General features: G+C 44.4%; 1 protein-coding gene and 1 long non-coding RNA gene across 10 annotated transcripts in view; one reads left to right on the top strand and one right to left on the bottom strand.

The window, feature by feature from the left end:
• SH3GL3 (SH3 domain containing GRB2 like 3, endophilin A3) overlaps positions 1-15,191 on the bottom strand; it is a 155,391-nt gene extending 140,200 nt beyond the window's left edge. For 7 of the 8 annotated variants that reach the window (XR_004820148.1, XR_004820149.1, XR_003515913.2 and 4 more), the window contains exon 1: positions 14,995-15,191. Coding sequence is in view for 2 of the 8 variants with exons in the window: in XM_027571929.2 (XP_027427730.1) it covers positions 14,995-15,039 (45 nt within the window). In the remaining 6 variants the exon portion in view is untranslated. The remainder of the gene's footprint in view (positions 1-14,994) is intronic. The other variant, XM_027571930.2, reaches the window with a different exon arrangement.
• The window catches only part of LOC113910093, a 107,704-nt gene continuing 101,572 nt past the window's right edge, over positions 14,491-20,622 (top strand). For both annotated transcript variants that reach the window (XR_003515917.2, XR_003515916.2), the window contains exon 1: positions 14,491-14,652. This is a non-coding gene — a long non-coding RNA (uncharacterized LOC113910093). The remainder of the gene's footprint in view (positions 14,653-20,622) is intronic.

The raw sequence follows: 20,622 nt of genomic DNA, 5'->3' as shown, positions 1-20,622 counted from the left end.
CTCATTGCAAAGTATGCCTTCTGCCACTATGCCCACTCGGCACTGTTGAATTTATACCATGACTAGACAGCTCTCTGCCCTGACACCTGATCATTCCGCAGCTCACACATCATGCCAGCCAAGCTCCTTTGGAAAGCCTAACACAGCAGTGAGCAAATGCTCAGTTCGGCTCCATCCAATGTGCCTTCCAACAAAGTTTCCAGGAACATCCCCAGACAAGAAGCCAAGAGCCGTCTTACCAGAAACCACGTTTAACTCCTAAGTAAGTACTGGCAACACCATGGGCAACCAGGAATCATCCTTCTACTATTCAAACCTGAGAAAAAAGCTGACCTGCAGATAAACCATTCAAGAAATATATGCTAGTCTAAGACCATTAAGGAAAAGTTGCTGATTATTAGTGGAGCATATTAATTTATCACACATGGTTTTCTTTTGACCTGCACAGCTTTTTAAAATTTTTAATAATTACCAATATTTTAAAAGTAGGAAACTGCATATAAAATGTAGATTTTGAACATTCCTCCCCATAAGTCAAGAGGATCTAAACAAACCACTGGTTGGAGTTAAACAGGAGAACATCCAGGTTCCAACTCACCATCCTCACTAGGTGCTGAATGTTTATTCAACGTCAGCAGATGGTTACTGAGCACCTAATATATGCCAGGCGGTGTTTAAAAGGTTTAGGAGGCCATAAGGGATAAACGGGGCAAGAAACTAACAGACAATTATATCCGCTAAGCGGGGACTTTAATTGGGTAACACAGACCACTTCTGTTTTAGGGAAGATGGAATGGGTACAGTTTTTCCTATTCCTCCCACTAACTGCCACTAAAACCTCTGGACATTATATAGAATATAAACGTAAGAAACCCTGAAAGGTGGAAAGAAGAAGGTGTACTAGCTAGAAATCTCAGGACCCAAGAAACGACACGGGGGTGAGTTTCCTGCAGTTTCTTTTTCCCCCATATACCCAAGACTTGGGGCTAAAGAAACCAGCAACCCAGAAATACTAACAGGTGCAAGGGGGAAAAAAGTCCCAGTAAAGACCCATCACTCTCTCTAGCCAAAGGACCAGGCAAGGGACAGCTTAGCAAGACAGAAAATGTTGAGAGAACAGAGAATAACCATTCTACTCCAGCTCTACTCAAACACTACAGAAAAAATGTGGCCCCACCCCCGCCCACACCAGCAAAGGATAAGTGGGGAGCCTAGACTTCCACCTTTCCCAGGCTATAATGAGGTGACCCAACCCTCACCGCCTCCTTACCCTGGGGTCGTGCCAGACAAGACCAAGTAGGGAGCCGGGACTTTCATCTCCACTGGCGAGTAACTACTCTCACCTTGCTCTCACCTTTGGTGTCAGCGGAGACTATGGAGAAAGCCTCGACTTCCACTTCTGCAAGGGCCAATGAGGTGCCCCACCCCTTGCTGCTGGGAGGCCTAGCAGAGAGTGAGGACTTTCACCACCGCCAAGTGGTAATGAGGCCACCCAGTCTCGTGGTGTTGGCTGAGGCCACTTGGGGAGCAGTAACAAGGCTCTTCTACCTGTCCCAGCCAAAAAGGTATCAGTGAAGGCCCAGAGGGGAGCCAGAACTCCCATTCTGAGTACCAAGACTCTGAGTGGGGGAAAGAGGGCATCCACCCCACTGAGAAGTAACAAGGCAGTGCCATCATCTTTCCCTGCCACAGCAGTGAAAGAGAAAGCCAGTAAAAAGAGGCAATTTAAATGAGATCTTGTCTTGGGGCACCTGGGTGGCTCAGTTGGTTGAGTATCTTGATTTTGGCTCAGGTCATGATCTCAGGGTTATGAGTTCAAGCCCTGTGTCAGGCTCCACACTGGGTGTAGAGGTTAGGATTCTCTCTTTCCCTCTCCCTCTGTCCCTCCCCCTGTGCCCACAATCTCTCCCTCTCTCTCTCTCTCTCTCTCTCTCTCTCTCAAGATAAATAAATAAATAAGATCTAGTCTTATAAAATAATATTTAAAATGCCCAGGTTTCAATTTTAAAAATCACCATCATGCCAAGCACCAGGAAGATTCAAAATTGAATGAGAAAAGAAAACAGATGTCAACATCAAGATGACAGAACAATCAAAATTATTGGACAGAGTTTAAATGAGCTGATAAGCAATTATGACAATGCTCAAAACTAATGAAAAAATAGAAAGTCTCAGTAAATAGAAAGTTTCAGCAAAGAAACAGATGATATAAAGAACAAAATAGAAATTATATACGAAAACTCAAGTTTAGAATATTATATGAAAAATATAGTAACTGAAAGAAAAAGATTCAACCTTCAACTCAACCACAGAATACAGGAGAAAACAATCAGTGACCTGGAAGGTAGAACAATAGAAATTACCCAATCTGAACAACCAAGAGGAAATAAACTGGGGGGTGAGGGAAGAACAGAGCTCAGGGACATGTGGGACTATAACAAAAGAGCTAACATTCATGTCATCAGGATCCTAAAAGGAGAAGAAAGAGGGCAGGGGTAAAAACAAACAAAGAAAAAAATCCAAAAACAAAAAACACACCACACTGGAAGAAATAAGGGCTGATGGGGCGGTTTGGGTGGTGCCAGTCGGTTAAGCATTTGCCCCTTGGTTTTGGCTCAGGTCGTGATCTCAGGGTGGTGGAATCAAGCCCCGTGTCAGGCTCCATACTCAGTGGGGAGTCTGCTTGAGATTTTCTGTCTCCCTCTCCCTCTGCCCCTCCCTGCCACGTTCTCTCTCTATATATATCTCTAATAAATACATAAATATTTAAAAAACTAAAAAAGAAAGAAGGCTGAAAACTTCTGAATTTGACAAAAGACATAAACCTACAGATTCAAGAAGCTAACTGAACTCCAAGCAGGATAAACCAAAAGAAACCCACACCAAAACAACATGGCCAAACTTCTAAAAACCAAAGAGAAAGAATCTTAAAAGCACTGAGAAAGAAATGATACTTAACGTGTAGAGGAAAACACCATCCAAATTATAGATTTTTCATCAGAAATCCCAGAGGTCAGAAGAAAGTGGCACGATATTCAGTGCTGAAAGAAAGGAGCGGTCCACCACGAATCCTATAACCAGAGGAGGTATCCTTCAGGACTGAAGGGGAAATCAAGACATTATCAGATGAATAAAAACTAAGAGAATTTGTTGCGAGCAGACCTATCCTAAAAACGGCTAGAGGGATTTCTCAAAACAGAAAGGAAATGATGAAAGAAGTAATCCTGGAACGTCAGGAAAGAGGGAAGAATAGAGTAAGCAAAACTATATGGTAATTAGTAGAGACTCCCCCTCTTGAGTTTTCTAAATTATATTTTATTACAAAAGCAGAATCACTGATGATTAAGTGATGAGGAGTAAGTCATAATCATAGGACACTGATGTGTTTCCAAACATATACAGAGGAAATATTCAACACAGAAGAAATATTAAACACAATTATATTATAAATGAAGAAGGATAATGGGACATAAAGGGAGATAAGTCTACATTTCACTAAAACTGCTAAAATGATGACACCAGTAGATTATGATAAGTTATGTAGATAGAACGTGATACCTAGAGCAGCCACTGAAAATGCTATACAAAGAGATACACTCAAAAACACTATAAAGTTGACCCTTGAACAACATGGGTCTAAAGTGCAGGGGTCCACCTGTATGCAGATTTTTTTTAAAGGGTTGACAGCAAAAGCCACAAAACGTTTATTTACAACTGTCCATCCCACTCTCCATGGGACCTAATCAAAGGAGACAGGTGCAGAGGCCAGACCTCCTGCCCTAAATGTGGGGTGGAGGCAGTTGGCAGGTCCCCCATAGATCCGAAACCAGACATGGATGCATGTCACCTAGTATACTGAGGGGGTGACTGGGTCTAGGGGACTCCCTGGCCCTCTCACCACCCGAGTCCTTCACACACCCAGGCTCCAGGGATGCACCAGGGCAGCCACAGACCTCAGTCCCTCCCCACCAGGTGCAGGAACCACCCCCCCCACCCCAGCCATACCATCTTCTCCATGCCTGCCCATCCAGGTGTGCCTGCAGCTGCCAACGGTCCCGGGCCGGTGGTACGCCTCCAGCAGATGGGGCAGGTATACTGCACCTCCAGGCCTATGCTGCTACCCACGGGCTGCTAATGCTGAGCTGAGGCCACAAGGCTACACGAGATCAGCATCTTGGGGCCACACTGGTGCCACCCTGTATCCCTCTCTCCCTCCTATACACTTTTTTTTTCAACAAATACACATACAACACTATAAACATATTTTCTCTTCCTTATGATTTCCTTAATAACATTTTCTTTTCTCTAGCTGATATTATTGTAAAACTACAGTTTTTAATACATTTAACATACAAAATATGTGTTAATCAACTAGGTGATTGGTAAGGCTTTTGGTCAACAGCAAGCTATTAGTAATTAGGTTTTAGGGGAGTCAAAACTTGTATGTGGGTTTTCAACTGTGGGGACATCCCTAACCCCAGCATTACTCGAGGGTCAACTGTATATAAATCAAAATGAAATTTTAAAAATCAAGTAACACACAGGAAAGCACGGAAGATAAGAAAACAAAACAAAACAAAACTCCCCCAAAAAATAATTAAATGGTATCCTTTAGCCCTAACATATAAATAATTACATTAAATGTAAGTGGTCTAAATACACCAATTCAAAGACTGGAAGATTGGATTAAAAAGCATGGCTTAACTATATGCTGTCTATAAGAAACTTCCTTCAAATATTGCAATATAGGCAGGTTAAAAGTAAATGAATAAAAAATTTATATCATACAAACATTAATCAAAAGAAAGCAGAATTGGCTATATTAATATCAGATAGAGGAGACTTCAGGGCAATGAATATTACCAGAGACAGAGAGGGACATTCTATAACGACAATGGATTTAAAAGGGTAAATCCACCAAGTAGACACAGCAACCCTAAATGTGTATGCACCAAACAGTGGAGCTGCAAATCATACAAAGCAAAAACTGATAGCAGTGGAAGAGGAAAGAGACAAATCTACAGTTCTATATATGAAGTCTTCTCCCAAAAATTAATAGTACTTGACAGAAAAATCAATAAGGATGTAGAAGAATCTGACACTGTTAACCTAATCAATACTTATAGAACACTCCACCCAACAACAGCAGATACACATTATTTTCAAGTACCCACAGAACATATACCATGTGTTCTGGCCATATCCTGAGCCAGAAAATAAACCTCAACCATTTTTTTTTTTAAATTGAAATCACACAGGGTGTGTTCTCTAATGACAATGGAATCAAACTAGAAACCAATAACAGGAGCATAACAGGAAAAATGCCAAGCACTTGGAGACTAAAATGCACAATTCTAAATAATCAATGGATCGAAGGGAAAATCTCAAGGGAAATCAACAAGTACACTGAACTGAATGAAAATTAAAATACAACATACCAAAATCAATGAGACACAACTAACACAGTGCTAAGAGGGAAACATATAGCACCAGTGCATATATCAGAAAAGAGGAGAAATCTCAAAATCAATGATCTGATTTCCCTCAAGAACACAGAAAAATAAAATAAATTTAGAAATAAACCAAAGCAAGCAGAGGAAGGAAATAAAGAGCAAAAATCAATGAAATTGAAAATAGCAAAAAACAACAGAGAAAATGAAACAAAGACCTGGTTCTTTGAAAAGATCAATAAAACTGACAAACCTCTAATAAGATTGACAAAGTAAAAGGGAGAAGACGCTAATTACCAATATCAGGAATGAAAGGGGGGACATTACTATGGACCCTAACTCTCCACACATAAAATTGATAACCTAAATGAAACGGACCAATTCCTTTAAAGACACAAACTAATAAAATTCCCGAATGAGAAACTTTTTTTAATGATTTTAAGTAACTCTACACCCAACATGGGACTCGAGCTCACAACCCCGAGATCAAGAGTCACGTGCTCTCCCGACTCAGCCAGCCAGGTGCCCCCCAAATGAGAAACTTCTAATCCCAGATGGTTTCGCTAAAAAATTCTACTAAATGTCTAAAAAACAATTAACACCAATTCTACACAGTCTCCTCCAGAAAACAGAATAAGAGAGAACACTTCCCAATTCATTTTATTAAGGCAGTATTACCTGACACCAAAACTACACAGACAAGGTTGCTTGGCTGGCTCAGTTACTAGAGTGTGCAACTCTTGATCTCAGGGTCATGAGTTCAAGCCCAACGTTGAACATAGAGCGTACTTAATAAAAAGACAAACAAACAAAATCCTACAGACAGTACCAAAAAATACCAACATCCCTCATGAACACAGACACAAAAAAAAAAATCCATGACAAAATATTAGCAAATAAATCCTATTCCTATAAATTTATTCTATATATTTAAAAATAAATATACACAATGACCAGGTGCATTTTATTCCAAGGACGCAGAGTTAGTTCAATTCTCAAAAATCAATTGATATAGTCCATCATATTAATACACTAATGAAAAACTATGGGATCATATCAACCGACGTAGAAAAAGCACTTGACAAAATTCAACACCCACTCATGATAAAAAAAAAAACTACTCAGAAAAGTAGAAATAGAGGGGAACTTCCCCAAAGGGATAAATAACATCTACAAAAATCCTACAACTAACATTGCAGTTAATAGTAAAAGACTGAATGGTTTCCCCTAGGATGGGGAACAAGGCAAGGATTACACTCTCACCATGTTTATCAAATAATGCTGAAGGTTCCAGCTAGTGTAATAAAGCAAGAAAAAGAAATTAAAGGTATACAGATTGGAAAGGAAGAAATACAACTGTCCTATTTTCAGACGACAAGACTGTTTACATAGAAAATCCCAGGGAATCTTAATTAAAAAAAAAAACCCTCCTAGAACAATTAAACATACAAAAATCAATATTTTTACACGCTAACAGTGAAGATATGGATATTAAAAATATAATACCTTTTACAATTGCTTTAAGAGAGCATGAAATACTTAGGTGCAAATTTACCAAAACATGTACAGGACTTGTGCTCTGAAAACTATAAAATGCCAAAGAAAGAAATCCAAGCGCAAATTACATGGAGGGACACACCGTGTCCACTGACTAGAAGACTCAGCACAGGGAAAATGTCAGTGCTCCCCAACCTGATACACAGGTGTAATGCAATTGCTTTCAAAATTTCAGAAAGATTTTTTTGTAGACACAGGAAAGATGATTCTAAAACTGAGACAAAGACACTAGAGTAGCTTAAAACAATTTTGAAAAAGACGACTAGCGTGGAAAGAATCAATCTGATGTCAAGACTTACCATATAGCTACAGTGATCGAGACTGGATTATGTTGACAAAGGAATGGACAAATACACACAGATGAACAGGAGAAAACAGAGAAGACACGAATATGCCCAGCTGATTTTGACAAAGGTACAAAAGCAATTCAGTGGATTTTCAACAAGTGTGAAGTGGATATCTACGGGCAAAAAAAAATTATCTCTGGCCTGAGTCTCATGCCTTATTTCAAAAATTAACTCAAGGGGCGCCCGGGTGGCTCAGTCGTTTAGCGTCTGCCTTCAGCTCAGGTCATGATCCCAGGGTCCTGGGATCGAGCCCCGCATCGGGCTCCCTGCTCCACGGGGAGCCTGCTTCTCCCTCTCCCACTCTCCCTGCTTGTGTTCCCTCTCTCGCTGCGTCTCTGTGAAATAAATAAAATTTTAAAGTAAAATAAAATAAAATAAATATTAACTCAAAACGTATTACAGACTTAAATGTAAAATATAAAACTTTTTAGAAAAAAAGCTGAAGAAAAAATCCTCAGGATCCAGGGCTAGGCAGAGTTCTTAGATCCTAATAAGCATGATCCATAAAGGAAGAAATTCTCAAACAGGACTTCATCAAAATTAAAAACTTTTGCTCTATGAAAGACCAGGTTAAGAGAATAAAAAGAAACCACAGACTGGAAGAAAACACTTGCAGACCACACGTCCAACAAAGGACTAGCATCCAAAATATATAAAGAACTCACAACAATTTTAAAAATCCTATTAAAAATGGGCTAAAGACAAGAAAAGACATTTCAGCTAAGAGGAGATACAGAAAGCCAATAAGCTGAGCACATGAAAAGTTGTTACAATTAGAGAAATACAAATAAAAACTACAATGAAATTAAAAATAAAATAGTAACAGTAAATGCTGAGGATGATGTGGAAAGATTGGAACCTTCACACATTACTAGCAGGAATGTACTATGGTACAGCCACTCTGGAAAACGAAGACAGTTTCTTAAAATACTAAACACGTGAACTACCATAAGATCCAACAATCGCAGTCCTGGGCATTTATCCTAGAAAAATGCAAACTTAAGTTCACATAAAAACCTGTACATAAGTATGTACAACAGCTATATTCGTAAGAGCCCCAACCTGGAAATAATTCCCATGTCCTTCAATAGGTAAGTGGTGATGGATCTGTTCTGTTGCCTAATTGTATCAGTTTACGTAGCTTGCTTGTGATTGTGAACTCTAGTTTTGCAAAATGTTACCGCTGGAGGAAACAAGCCATGTAAAGGGTACAGGGATCTGTATTTTTTCTCCCAATTGCTCGTGAATCTGTAACTATCTCAAAACAAAGCTTAATTTAAAAATACACGGGATTGGGCACCTGGGTGGCTCAGTCGTTGAGCGTCTGCCTTCGGCTCAGGTCATGATCCCGTGGTCCTGGGATCGAGCCCCGCATTGGGCTCCCTGCTCCGCGGGAAGCCTGCTTCTCCCTCTCCCACTCCCCCTGCTTGTGTTCCCTCTCTCGCTGTCTCTCTCTGTCAAATAAATAAAATCTTTAAAACAATAAAATTAAATAAAAATACACGGGATTATAAAGGAAACCAAGGACACTGAATACACTTGTCAAAATATTAAAATATTTGTGGTATGGTTTTCAAAAACGCCTGGGTAATGTGATAGCGAGGGCAGTCTATTTGAACTGGGTGGTGAGGGAAGGCTTCTCTGATGAGCACCCTGAATTCTGTGCTGTGATCCAAATGATGAGGAGACACCTTGCAAAGATCAAGAGACAAGGCAGGGCAGCTTGAGAGAGCAGCGACCACAAAAGCCCCGAGATAAGAAGACCTTAGCACATCAACAGAACGGATAGGTCAGTGTGTCTGATCACCAGCGGGGAGGGGGTGGCAAGTGAGATGCGGTTTCACAGGCCAGAGGAGGAGGAAGTCTGGGTTTTATTCTAAATGCCACTAGAAGCCACTGAAGAATTAAAGACTGGTAAGCAGAAGAAGGATACACGTCCGAGACACATTTTAAAAAAGAGCATCGTGACCACAGTGAGTAAATGGATTGTAGCCCATAGGAATAAAGGTCTGGGAACGGGGCGGGAGACTCCTGCAGCCGCATGGGGCAGGAGGCCAGGGTCAGGGCCAGGAGGAGAGTGGCAGCAGAGATAAGAGAAAGATGAACACATTAGCAGTTTGTTTTGAAAACAGAACCAAGAGGAAAGGCTTTCCGATGAACTTCCTTTCCAATGAGGGAAAGAAAAAAAAAAAAAAATCAAAGAGGAATCCCGGTTTTCGTTTTGTTTTACTTGAGCAGCTGAGCACACGGCGGTGTGGTTTACTGAGCTAGAGACCACCAGCAGAACAAGTTGGGGCAGAGAAAATCCAGAGTTCAAGTTTGTATATCTTAAGTTTGGGAGCCTTTTAAATATCCACGGGGAGAGGTGACCTATGAGTTTGTCAGGAGTCTGTATTCAGAAGGAGCATCTGGACTAGAAATACCATTTACAAAGGAATCAATGGAATCAATGTGTGGATTGTCTATATATCCCGTGACGCTGGAGAAGATACCTTGGCAGGGTGGAGGCTGAGACAAAGGGGAGGTGCCCAAGCCAGAACCCTGGGGCACTCCACAATGTCTGGGGGGTGAGGGTGGGAGGTCAGGAAGCAATAAAGGAGGCTGGGAAGAGGAAAAGCGAGCCAGTGCAGGATCTGCGAGTGCAGTATGGTCCTCGGAGTCACAGGCTGCTGAGAGTCAGGTGGGGAAGTGATCCCAAGATGTGGCAACTTGCGGGGGGGCGGGGGGGGGGTGAGTCATGCAAGACCTGGACCTCAGAGCCCACAGAGGCCAGCCAGCAGGAACCGGCTGGGAACAGGAGATGAGAAAGTAGAGATGGGGCAACAGATACTGTTCTCAATAAATTTTGCTGGGAAGGGGAGAGAGATAATAGGATGGGGTGAAGCAGGATCTCGACCGAGCAAGGGCTCTTCCCTATCTTTTTTCAAGATAGATGATAAGCGACAGTATGTCCATATAATGCGACATCCCTGAGAAGGAGAGGGGTGGGGTGTGGAGCCCAGTGGGGAGGTGGCCAGGTGCTTGTGTGTCCTTGTTACTCTAGGACAAACAGAGGGGCGCCCACGCATCAGCTGGCAGACCCCTCCAGGCCTTCAACTGTGGCCCAAAGGAAGACGGGGGATGAAGAGGTAGGGCTCCGCCATCAGGCTCAGGAGGGGGCACCCAAGTCATCAGGCCTGGAACCCCAGCAGCTTCTGCCCCTGACGGATGCTCTGAGCAGGCAAAGCAAGCACGAGGCGGCATCGGTCCGATGCCGGGGGGGACGTCACCACCATCCATCCCGTGGATGAGGAAGAAAGCTGGAAGATCACCGCTGGGGTGGTGTGCTGACAACAAGTGGACGTGACCCCGGGAATTGCAAGGCAAGAGCTCCCTGGGAAGGCATTTCACAGAACTCAACAGTTAGAATGGCAAGAGCACCTCCCTGATCCCGTCCCGAGCCTTCCCCCAGACCCTTGCCCCCACTCAACACTTCCCCAGGTTTCTACTGAAATGCAAAATCCAACCATCCACGTTTTGCTGGTGTGGAACCTCCAAAGTACATTCTCCTATTATTTAGCCAAATACGGTAGCAGCGTTGTCAGTTCCCTTCACGAGCCGTTTTGTTACCTGGGTAAAGCACGCCAATAACAGCTCCCCCAAATACACATGATTCCACACACACTTAACTTTGGGTAACATAACTTACATTCAATTGTTAATAAAGCTGAAAAATTAATCTGAAAAAAATAGCCAAAAACCAATATCCCTGCTTTTAAATACCTTTTTTAAAATCAAATTCCAAGCAAATGATACCCTAAATTACATTTACTTTAGAGAAAAAAAGTCACCAGGGGTAAGAAATGTTTGGATTATATTGTGTAAAAATCAAAATCAATTTGGCTCGGACATCTATTCTAGCGCCCTGACTTAAAATTAAAAAAAAAAAAAAAGCAAAGATTTAAAGATGAATTTATCAAGCCATCTATGTGGAAAGGAACAAGAATGTTTTAGCAGCATGTATTTTCTGATGCATCTCAGAGAAAAAAAATTAATCACCATGGATTTTGCAGAGTGCATTTTTATCTTTCTCTCTAATGAGACAGTGAAACAAGAGACGTTCATTGCCTCCCTAGAGATTCTCATAATTTACAAAGACTATCCTTCTCCGAAGTGTTTATCCATAAATGGTCAGTATGGGCAGCTGGTTGTCACACGAAAAATGTCTAGGCCCCTTATGACTGCTCATCATTTTTTCTGGTTAATACATTAGAAGACAAAGGGGTAGGGGAGTTACCCCCCCCCCCAAAAAAACTGTTTTAACATGAAACCTATAAGTGTCACCACCATCTAGGGTCATCATTATGTGGTTAGTTTGGAGACAAAAGAAGAAAAAGAGGAAAGATAAACTGCTCCCTAGACTTCCCTGGGATGGGGCACACGTCTTCTGGAAGTCCAGAGAGAAAGAACATGGCTCTTCGCGCAGCGTTCAGGTCAGAGTAAGTACAGGTGTGGCCTGAGCGTCCTGTTTCAATAATAACCACCATGTCAAGAAAACCACCATGAATTATGCCTTATGAAGCATAATTAATACAAATCAATGAGTGCTAACCCTAATGAAATTACTCTAAGCTGCATTTTTATTAATCGGGCACCATGTTTGATAAGAAACCACAAGGCCATCTTTAAGCTCTTTGTATTTATCTCTAATAATTCAAGCTATATCCCTACCAGTAGGAGGGTACATTTAAAAATCCTTTCAAGAGAAAAAAAAAAAAAGGAATTATGAACTAGGGACACTTAGGTTTCTAAGTCCCAAATGCTGAAGAAGAGAATTAACTAAACTTCGTGATCAACTCCACTTGTGCTCTCTCTCCTTAACTTTATTTCTCCCTCTTCTCTATCAGTCTCCACCGGCTGCCAAAATGAGGAATAATCCCTGGGGTTTACAGTTTTTCATTTTCTATAAAATAAGGGGATTTTTTTTTTTCTCCCTCAGAGATAAGTGAGGTACCAAGAAAGAAGAACCAGTTATCAGGAGGTTATAAGTTATTTTACCTTGTCTATTGTTGAGAAAAATCATTTGCAGTCACCATGGTTCTAGTTCCCTTATTTGTAAAAGATCCTTCCTACCTTATCATCTTTCTCTGAAATACTTTAAGTGAATTAAGAATTTCAGAACTGGGAGGTATATATTGAGATATAATCCACAGACCATACAATTCACCCATAAAGGTGAATTCCATGGCTTTTGGAATATTCACAGTTGTGCAATTTTAGAGGAGAGACATAGCTTCCAAATCCTCTAATCCAAGGTACAGACAAAACTAAGGTTTAGATGGGTTAAGTCACGTTCCCAAGGTCACAGAGCTGGTCAGTGGCACAGCCAGGCCTGGGTCCCTGGGAATTGTCAAGCCCCTGACATCATCTGGGTCTCCCTTTCCCCTGCCCTGGAAAGGTTCTATGTGAATTAAAACCTGCTGTTAAAATGTTGTCTGAGAAGAACAGCTGGCCTTTTTTTACTCTCATGCTCCCTCTTATATTAAACCCAGTCTAATTTCTCCACCAAATCTGCCCCATTGCAAGATTTCTTAGAGAGACTTCTATCTAGAACAGATAAAAACTTATCTACTGGGCACTTTGACCACAAAATGTGGTTTGTAAAGTGCAGACAGAATCTATGATTCCTTTCTTTTCCAACAGATGCACAAAAGACCTCAGCTCATGCAACAAAGATCTAAATGAGACCCACTCTCATTTTGTTCTTAAGGGACTGATTTACAGGTGGTTAATCTCAACAACCTCCTCACTAGCATGACCCTTCTCCAACACCAATAACCTCCTAAGACCTCAACCATTCACGCTGGCTAGTGCTCAGAAGCCAACTTGAATCACCCTTGAGCTTATGTCTCTGTCATCTCTGAGACGTGCTCCTAGGAAGTTCATACCAAATAAATGAAAATCTTCAAAAAAAGGTCAGTTCCTGGCCAGTACTGGGGAAGCCAGTGCGACAAGCACAGCCAGAGATTACTCCACACCCCTGGCTGCCCAAGCGAGGGGCGCTCTAGTTCTGAGCTCACAGCAGCACTTGCCCGAGGCTCCTACCTTTAAAGGTCCCCCACCCCGTTTCCATGACATTCTCTCTTCTCTCTCCTGCATTCTACCAGTTCTTTCCTTCCTGTGCTCCTCCACCCCCAAAAGTTTCCTTTATTCAATAAATATTTATTGAGTGGCCCCTGCTTATCAAGGACTGGGCTAAACATTGTCCCTAAATGTGGCTGCTCCCGAGAGTCTATATTTAAGCGCTTACATTTTTTAATGTCCATTTAGGGCTTAAATCCTAAAGTCTGTAGTTCCAGTCTTGGCCTCACCCCCTGAGACCCAGATCAGGGCATGCACCTGCCCCGAGGCCAGTGACATCTGAATGGCCCCAAACCCTTGAAAGGGCGCAGGGCCAGCGATGAGTGCACCCAGGCGGCCCCTCCTCCAGGACTCCTTATCACCCTGCAGAGCACCACTGTCCACCCAGTGTCCCCAACCAGAATCTGGGCATCACCCCGTTTCTTCATGGAAGGGGCGTGAGTGAGCGGACGGCAGTGTCCTCAGCCTGAGACTGAGACTAGAAGAGAATCCTCTCATTTCAGCTGCTTTCCAATTTGTGGCAGAAGCAGGCTTACGATCTCATAAATGTGGATTCTCAATGAAATCTGTCCACCTTGGTGCTAGCCAAATGGGGGGGGGGGGCGGCAGGTAGGGAGAGACAGAGCAACAAAACCAGGCTGCAGGTCTGGGACTGGCTAGTGTGAGCTCTGCCATGGCCAGAAGAGACTGCAATCTTGGAATACAAATTTGCTTGTCGTCAACACACACACTCAAGTACACACAAAAATTTCACGCCTCCCTGCCTGTTTTCCTGTTTCCCTCCGCTCAGAACGCCCTTCCCCCTTCCCTCCCCCCCCCCCCACCCCCCACCACAATTCCTGCTCCTACTTAATTCCCAAACGACGCGTCTCCTCCTCCGGGAAGCTTTCCCGGACGCCCCCACCGGGCTGTCTGCCGCGCTCTGCGCGTGAAGGTGCGTCTAACGCTGTTTGTTTACGTGTCTGCCGGCGTCTCCGCGCCAGACCGCTGCTCTCCAGGAGCAAGAGCCGGGCCGGCGCCGCTGGGACGGCACGCAGGCGAGGCACCGCCATGGGGAGCCCCGGCCCGAGGTCGCGGCGCGGTCCGGCGGGGTCCACCTCCAGGCGCGTGCGGGGCCCAGGATCTCCGGACCCGCCGCGAGGCTACAAGACGCGCCCCCGAAGGCTCCCAACCTCCAGGTAGGCGCCCGGCGGCCCCGGGGTCCCCGGCCCAGCGCGGGTAGGGGGGTGGCGCCGAGCGCAGCGCGCAGGCCTCCGCACGCCCCTCTCCCGCGCGCGAGCCCCTGCGGCCAGCCGCCTCTGCAGCCGGCCCACGGAAGCCCTCCGACAGACAGTGCTCAGGGCAGAGCGTGGGCCGGGGGCGGCGTGGGGCGGCCGGGGGGCGGCGGCGGAGGAGCAGGCAGCCCTCACGGCACCTCCACGGCCCAAGAGAGGCCCCTCGGGGCACCAGAGGCCTTAAACCTCGGGGGACCGCGGCCCCCTGGTGCCACCCCCATCCCGACCTCCCCCGTGACTCCCTACCTGGCTGGCTTTGTGGAACTGCTTCTTCAGCCCCGCCACCGACATCGCGACTGCGCCCGGCGTGGGGGGGGGGGGGTCTCCAGGCTTCGCCGGGCCGCGCGGCCGCGACGCTGGGGGAGCGGGCGCTGGGGCCGGTCCCCGCGCGGCTGGGCTCCGCCGGGCCCGCCTCCCACGGCCAGGGCCACGGCCACTGCCGCTGTCACACTCGCACACACGCGCGCACGCAGATGGCAACACGGCGTTCCAAAGCCCCTGCGCAGCCCATTGGCCGAGCCGCGGCGGTATGCAAATGAAGCCGCCGGGGCCGCCCACGCCTCATTGTTGCGTGGAGACCTGGGGGCCGAGCGGCCGGGAAGCGGGGCCTGGGAGCGCTGGGCTTTGGGGAGCTCCCGGGTCCGGGGGGCAGACTCACGCAGGGTTTCCTGCGGGCCAGGGGCGGTAGCAGGGCCACGGCTGGGGAGGGAGGGCGCACCTCTCGTGCTTCTGGGACTTGGTGCGAAACCTGCTTTTGCTCGCGGGCAACATCGCCTCTCTCAGGCGCAATTTGGGTAGGTGTCCGTTTTGAGGTAGGGACGCTCCCAAGTACGCCTAGGGAGACCGAAATGCGACCGGAGAGGGGACCTGCGGTAGGAGGGCAGCGAGGCTGTTTCTTCTTTACCCCGCGCGGTGCTCTGGGTGCAGTCTGCCCACATGACTGTGGCCTTCTAGAAGGACCAGCAGTTACTGGGTAATTTGCTGATAAATATGGTGCTCGCGAAGCCCACTGTCAACTGCTTGAACAGCAAGGGTCTCCAAGGAGCTGTGAACTGCGCGCTCCTTGCCGGGGCGGGGGGCGGGGGGCGGGGGGCGGGGGGGGGGGAGGGACGCACCACGCTCGGGACCCCGCCCCCTCGGTAATTCCTACCAGTTGCGTAGGTTATCGAGCGTCATTTCGCACAGCTGAGGCCCAGCACGGGGCCTGGAGCATCCGGTGCCTCCTTGTGCTAGAGCTGCGCCCACCAGGTCAGCATCTGCGCAGAACCCTGCCTCCAAAGGTCCCCAGGGCTCCGCAGACCTGCAACCCACTCTTAGCCACGTTAAACCCTGAAACAGTTTCCTCCTCCAAGCTCCCTCTGAGAGAAGCTCCTCTTTTCTGAGCCCTCAACAAGTCCCACCTGGGATGACCAAGAGCCATGGATTGCCCAGGACGCTTCCGCTTTACGCTTGCCGTTTCCTGGCATCCAGGCTTGGTGTCCTGCGTTTCTCCAGGAAAAAATCCTTTGCCATTAGCTCTGGACTCCCTTGTCCCTGACTTCATCCCAGTGAGGATTCGTGGGTAACTGCACCTCCCTGTACGTGTTTCCTCACTACCCCTTAGAGGGTGTGGGCAGGAGTGAGCAGAAGCATTCTTTCTACGGTAGGGCAGAAGGTGAACTGAGGGGAGGGAATGGAGATGGCCATCCCAAGGATTAATTAGTATGGGCTTGACTGGCCTACAGGTGGCTGTAGATAAGCCACAGATAAGTAACTGGAAGGTGTGAGGATGGGGGTAGCTGGATCAGAATAGCATGGCAAGGTGGCCTGTCCACACAACAGCTGAATCCCACTCAACAGCAGGCTCCACCCCAGGGGAACTGCACACTGAGGGCAGCTGGGTGCAGGGACTAAGGTTGGGGTCCCCTTTGTCCTGGTCTAGTCCAGTACATGCTCATCTGCCTTCTTTCTCCACATTCCAGAGGCTTAAATAGCACAGGTCTGAAGGAACTTGCCCCTAAACCAATCCACTCTGTGCCCTTTGGGAAGAGAGTGAATTTTTTAAACAATTTTTTGACATTTCTTCTGTGGTTGATGGTATATTCAAGTTTCCCACTCCAGTTAATGTTGGTAATTTATCTCTTAATTTAATCAGGTATACAGTTATACATCATATCTCGTTATTTTTAAACTTCAGAATCTTTCGTGTACATTTTTTCCTTTGTAAAAGTATTTGTGACCTTCATTTTTCAGTGATTAGACACATGAAAAGGTTTTCCAGTTTCATTGGTCTTTTAAAATGGTTCTTGAGCTTTGCATAGTGCTAATTAAAATGGCTCTTGTTTACTTATTGCCACAGATTTTTTTTCTATCATTAATTTCTTTCTCATATAGTGTTTCCTTCTGTTCTGCTCAGGAGATTGAAGTTATTAACAAAAGGAACTGGCCCTGTTTAATGTAAGCTGGAACAGGATGTAAGGGAGAAGGGTATCAGGTGGCCCAGAGATTCATGGCATAGGGTACCACGTGGGGGAATGAGCAGGAACAAGGAATTTCAGTGGTCAGATCCTTGGCATGTCCAGGGGCAGCTCATTGGGATGTGCTGGACGCTGAATGCTGGCTGTGGTTATCAGAATTAAGGCTAAGCTCTTCCCTGCTTCTTTCAGGCATTCAGGTGAGATCCAGAGTTCCAGGGGGAACGTCTGATTGGCTAATTCTAGATGCTGTGCCCAGGCTCTAGATGTCTAAGCTCCACACCATGGTGGATCTCCCTAATATAGGAAGCAGCTTTAGATCCTAGGCAGCCAAAAAAAAAAAAAAAATTATCTAAGAAGAGCAGCAACACAAAGGCCCACTAACCTTTATTTGGGGGCTCCTTAATCTCTTCAGTGGAATATGAAGTTTATATGTTTTCTTTTGTGTTTTATAATCAGCACATATAAGGCTATAAATTTTCTTCCTGAGTATGACTTTGGCCTCACACCTTGTTCTCCTTATGTGATATAGTTCTTCCGTTGGTTTTCTAAATAAATTCGTGATTGCAGTTTTAATGCCCTGTTTGATCTAAATGTTCAGGACTTTTTTTTTTTTAATCTTTTCTAGGTGTTTGGATCGCTTTTATTGTCTGTTAAATTCTAGACTTGTACTATTGTCAAATAACACATCCAAAAGATTTTTTTCATAGCCTGTTATATTAAATTTTATAAATGTACTATAGAGGTGACGTGTGTTATATTTTTACAGTACAGTTTTTTTTTCTTTAACTGTAATGGGAACACATGTTCCAGAAGGTCCTAGCTCGGAGTGAGATTTCAAACTCATGCTAACTAGAGCCACAGTGGCCTGTTCAGGGCTTGCCCTTTATGTCACCGTAGCCCCTCCGGTGACCTGAGGGCCCACAGCTCTCCAGTCTCTTTAGGGGAGGCGTATACAAATGTCTTGGGCTATTGGACCGAGTTGGCTACATGAGAAAAAAATCAAGAGGAGGGCCTTGAGGCACGCATAAGTGTTATTCTTTGGGCATTTGGTGATCCTCATGGGTCAATGACAAGAGGGATGCTGTAGTTATCTTGGCACTCTGGATAGGTGGCCCACGTTCTGGCAGAGGTTGGGGTGTTCTCCTGTTCCTTTCCCTGTGCTCCTTGGCTCTCACATCCCCTTGACCTTCCCTGGTGCCGAGTGCTATGCTAGCATGCATTAACATTTCTCTGTCTTGTGTTTAGGCCAGCTTTTTAATCTAGTATTTGCAGTCTTTGCATCTGGTTCTGCGGTGAGTGACTCACATCTCCCTGTGTGGAAGCCGGAGAGCCCTGGGTAGGGGTGGAGGGGGAGGGAAGCATACTGATTAATATCTAAAACAGGATGACATATCCCATTTTGTACCCCATAAATCAAGTCTTGTGGACGTATTCCTCCAGTGCTCTGTATCCTGATTTTTATTTGCCTTCACTTATGGAAGATGGAGAGCGGTAGTCTACAGTGTCTTGCTTACGTTTGGGAGTTGAACTGTCAATGTTTTTCAGTGCTATGGTATTCTGCCTATGTTTATAATTGTTGTGTCTTCCTTGTGGGTTGGAATGTTAGCCATAGAAGGTAACCTATTTTGTCCTGTTTATGGCTTTTTGTTTCTATTTTACTTTGTCACATATCAATCTGTGTATCCCTACTTTTTGTTTATATGTGTTTCATGTGTTTTAGCTGGTCTTTTTTTTTTTTTGTGGTCTCTTATCTAGCTTTATAGAGCTATAATTGATATATGACATTGTGTAAGGTTAGGATGTGCAATGTGATGATTCGATACACGTATAGATTGTGAAATGATCACGATGAGGTTAGTTACTGCTTCCATCGCTTCATATAATTATCTTTTTTTTTAATGGTGAGAACATTTAAGACCTACTCTCTTGGCAACTTCCAAGTATGCATTCTTTCCTTTTGACCTCTCAGTTTGTTTCAGGCATGTGTTCTTATAAACGGTAAAATTTAATTTTGTTTTGGGGCCAAAATAAGTCTTTGCCTTTTGTTAGAAAGATTTAAGGCATTCGCATTTATTAGGAAAAGGATAAATGTGGTCTTGGTTTTGTCACGTTATGGCATGTTATGGCATGGGTTTTTTTTTCCCCCCTTCAAGTATTTCCTTTTATCACTAGTATCTAATTGTTGACTCAGATTTTCTTTACTCTTTTGGAAATTATATGCCTCTCCAATTTTTACTCAACCAGTGGTTACCATTGTTCTATAAAATATATGAACTTATATTGTCTATCAACATCAATAATTAAACATTCTGTGGAAGCCATAGCCTGACTAGCATAAGCCATGGCTGGGGCACACGGCCAAGGTCTTCTTTGTCCCTCCTTTGACTTAGACCAGCTCATACTCTGGCCCTAGCAGTCTGAGAAAATCTCCAGCAAAGACCAGAGTCCAGTATGCTTCAGAGGAAACAGAATATCAACCAGGGTGAGACTGGGCTGCAAGGTGTTGGTTTTAAGTCAGGGAGGCAAAGATAAGGAGAAGACAATTTGAAATTTTGAGATAAAAGAATAGTGAAATTATTTTATATTCAAAATAAATGTTTTCATAAGTATGTATTTCCCATTAGATAATAACAAAGAAAATTTGGAAACTCTTGGAAAGGAAAAAGGAGGAGAATTTACCTTGGCGATCACCGTTGAAACAACTGCTCTTAATATTTGGGCATATTTTTCTTTTATAGTCTATTTCCTATGCAAAATTTAAACATACTGTCACAACTGTACAAACTATTTTCTTTGTTCTCTTAATTATGTGAGCATTTTATGTTTTTGTCTGGTCTTCACACATCGTTTTCATGACAACTTAATAGCCCATTATGTAGTCATATCTTTGAATTTGATTATTTTCTGTTATTACTCAATTTAAAAGTTCTTTCCCCAAATTGTTCATGATTTAAATAATGCTGCATTAAACATCTTTTTCCATATTAGGATTTCTTTCTGTATTTAGCAATAGTTCCTTAGACTAGATTCCCGGAAGTAAGATTAGTGCATGAAAGATGGGAACAGTTCTAAGTGCAAATAAATATATACTGCTCCCTGATCTGTAGTCATTAGAGGATAGTCTTATAAAAAGGGGTCAGTGAGGGGAAGGGGACAAAGAAACACGGATTTATATCTTCCAGTTGCCTTGCATTTTATGTCATTAAACATGTGACCTGGTACAAGCTCCAGATTACAGTTCTAGGCAGATCTTAAAGAGCTGAGTTCAAATCCCGGTGTCTTAAATAATCCTAAAATGTTAGGTTAACTGTGACCTCTCCATTTCCAGCTTTGTGTCTCTCTCTCTCTTTTTTTTCCTAAAGAAAGCTCTCACCCAGACCCCCTTCCGGAGGGGCATCCTGGATTGCTCATGCATGCA

The sequence above is a fragment of the Zalophus californianus genome, chromosome 6 (assembly GCF_009762305.2).
Source record: "Zalophus californianus isolate mZalCal1 chromosome 6, mZalCal1.pri.v2, whole genome shotgun sequence".
NCBI lineage: Eukaryota > Metazoa > Chordata > Mammalia > Carnivora > Otariidae > Zalophus > Zalophus californianus.
Note: the sequence above shows the minus strand (reverse complement) of the source record. Positions and strands in the feature narration are given on the sequence as shown.